The sequence below is a fragment of the Leiobunum rupestre genome, chromosome 2 (genome assembly GCF_980474605.1).
Source record: "Leiobunum rupestre chromosome 2, qqLeiRupe1.1.hap1, whole genome shotgun sequence".
NCBI classification, from domain to species: Eukaryota; Metazoa; Arthropoda; class Arachnida; order Opiliones; family Sclerosomatidae; genus Leiobunum; species Leiobunum rupestre.
In genome coordinates this window covers 42,543,230-42,544,515 of record NC_143385.1, presented here as the reverse complement: position 1 = coordinate 42,544,515, position 1,286 = coordinate 42,543,230, and the positions used below count along the sequence as shown (strand labels likewise).

The 1,286-nt window shown below is 42.3% G+C and overlaps 1 protein-coding gene across 1 annotated transcript; it reads right to left on the bottom strand.

Moving 5' to 3' along the window:
* LOC149957555 (uncharacterized) lies at positions 1-1,050 on the bottom strand. Its single transcript, XM_090167087.1, has one exon. It carries the CDS (start codon positions 1,048-1,050, stop codon positions 1-3), a length of 1,050 nt encoding a protein of 349 aa, XP_090023213.1.
* Between the last annotated feature and the right edge of the window lie 236 nt (positions 1,051-1,286).

Here is a 1,286-nt window from a genome sequence, read left to right as displayed (position 1 = left end):
CTATTTTTGGTATCCGAGGAATACGATGGAATGTTTCTTCCGATATAATGGTGTGTCCTGATCCAGAATCAATTTCAAAGAAAAGGCATGCCCATTAAGCTGGCATATGACCTTTTTAGGTGGTGGAGCATCGTCGTCATTAAGCTGTTGCTGATTGAGTCCAGTTGTGACTTGGTGGACAGGATATTCATTTATTGGAACATATCTTTCCTCGTCCTGAACATAGTTGGTACGGTAATTCTTCCGTTTGTTTTTGTGGTATGAAGAAGTCCTTTCAAAATTTTTAACCGTTGCTTGGGAAGACGCTCTGCAAGCGGCTTGTATATGACCTTTTTTTCCACACGCGTGACATGTAGCGTCGATAAAAGGGCATTTAGAAATTACATGATCCATTCGCTTACATCTCGTACATTCAGTCTGACTCCTTTGAGCTTGCGCGTTTGAATCGTGCGTACGTGGTGGTTTCTGAGCTTGATTTATTCTCTTGGAAGTTTTAACTGCGTTGACTTTTGACGTTGCCTCATGTTGAGTATGTGTCCTCAATTGTTGGGCATTGTGTTTTGCTGTTTCGATCTTCTGAACCAGATCAATTGCTACTTGCAATTTTATGTCATCGCTTTCTTCTGTTAGTCGTTGTTGCATGTCCTCGTTGTTGATGCCACAAACGAGCTGGTGCATAAACATTTCATCGAAGTGTTTGCCAAAACCACACTGAGCTGATAAACGATTTAGTTCCGCAACGTACTCCACTACTGTTTCGTCATTTTGTCGATAACGTCGATTGAATTTCAATCTTTCCAATATCCTAGACGGTTTGGGATTGAAGTGTTTGTCGAATAAGGCTGCCAAAGCCTCATAGTCAGTTTCTAATACAGTTTTCGGATATACCAAACTGTTTAATAGGGTTAGAGTAGGTGCTGGTAATACCGTCAGCAAAACAGCTCTCTTTTCATCTTCTTTCACTTTATTGATTATAAAATGGGCGTCTAAACGTTGTTTATATTGTGACCATGGCTCTGTGTCTTGATGAAAGTCCGGTAATTTTCCCATTGTGGAGGAATTCGAAATCCTTGTTGCGTCTGTCAGGTCTCTTGTTGAGCGTAATTAATGTAATTGCTTGTTGCTCTGTTAGAAACGGCCGCCGTGGATGTTGACTTTATTTCTGTTTTCTTAGTTACTTAGTTGTTACCTCGTGGCCTTCCCCTCGCCTTGAGGCTGAGGAAAGTCGTGCACTGTGTCCGCGGTCCGTTAGGCTTAGCACGCGGGCCTTTGTTGCCCTCGTGGGT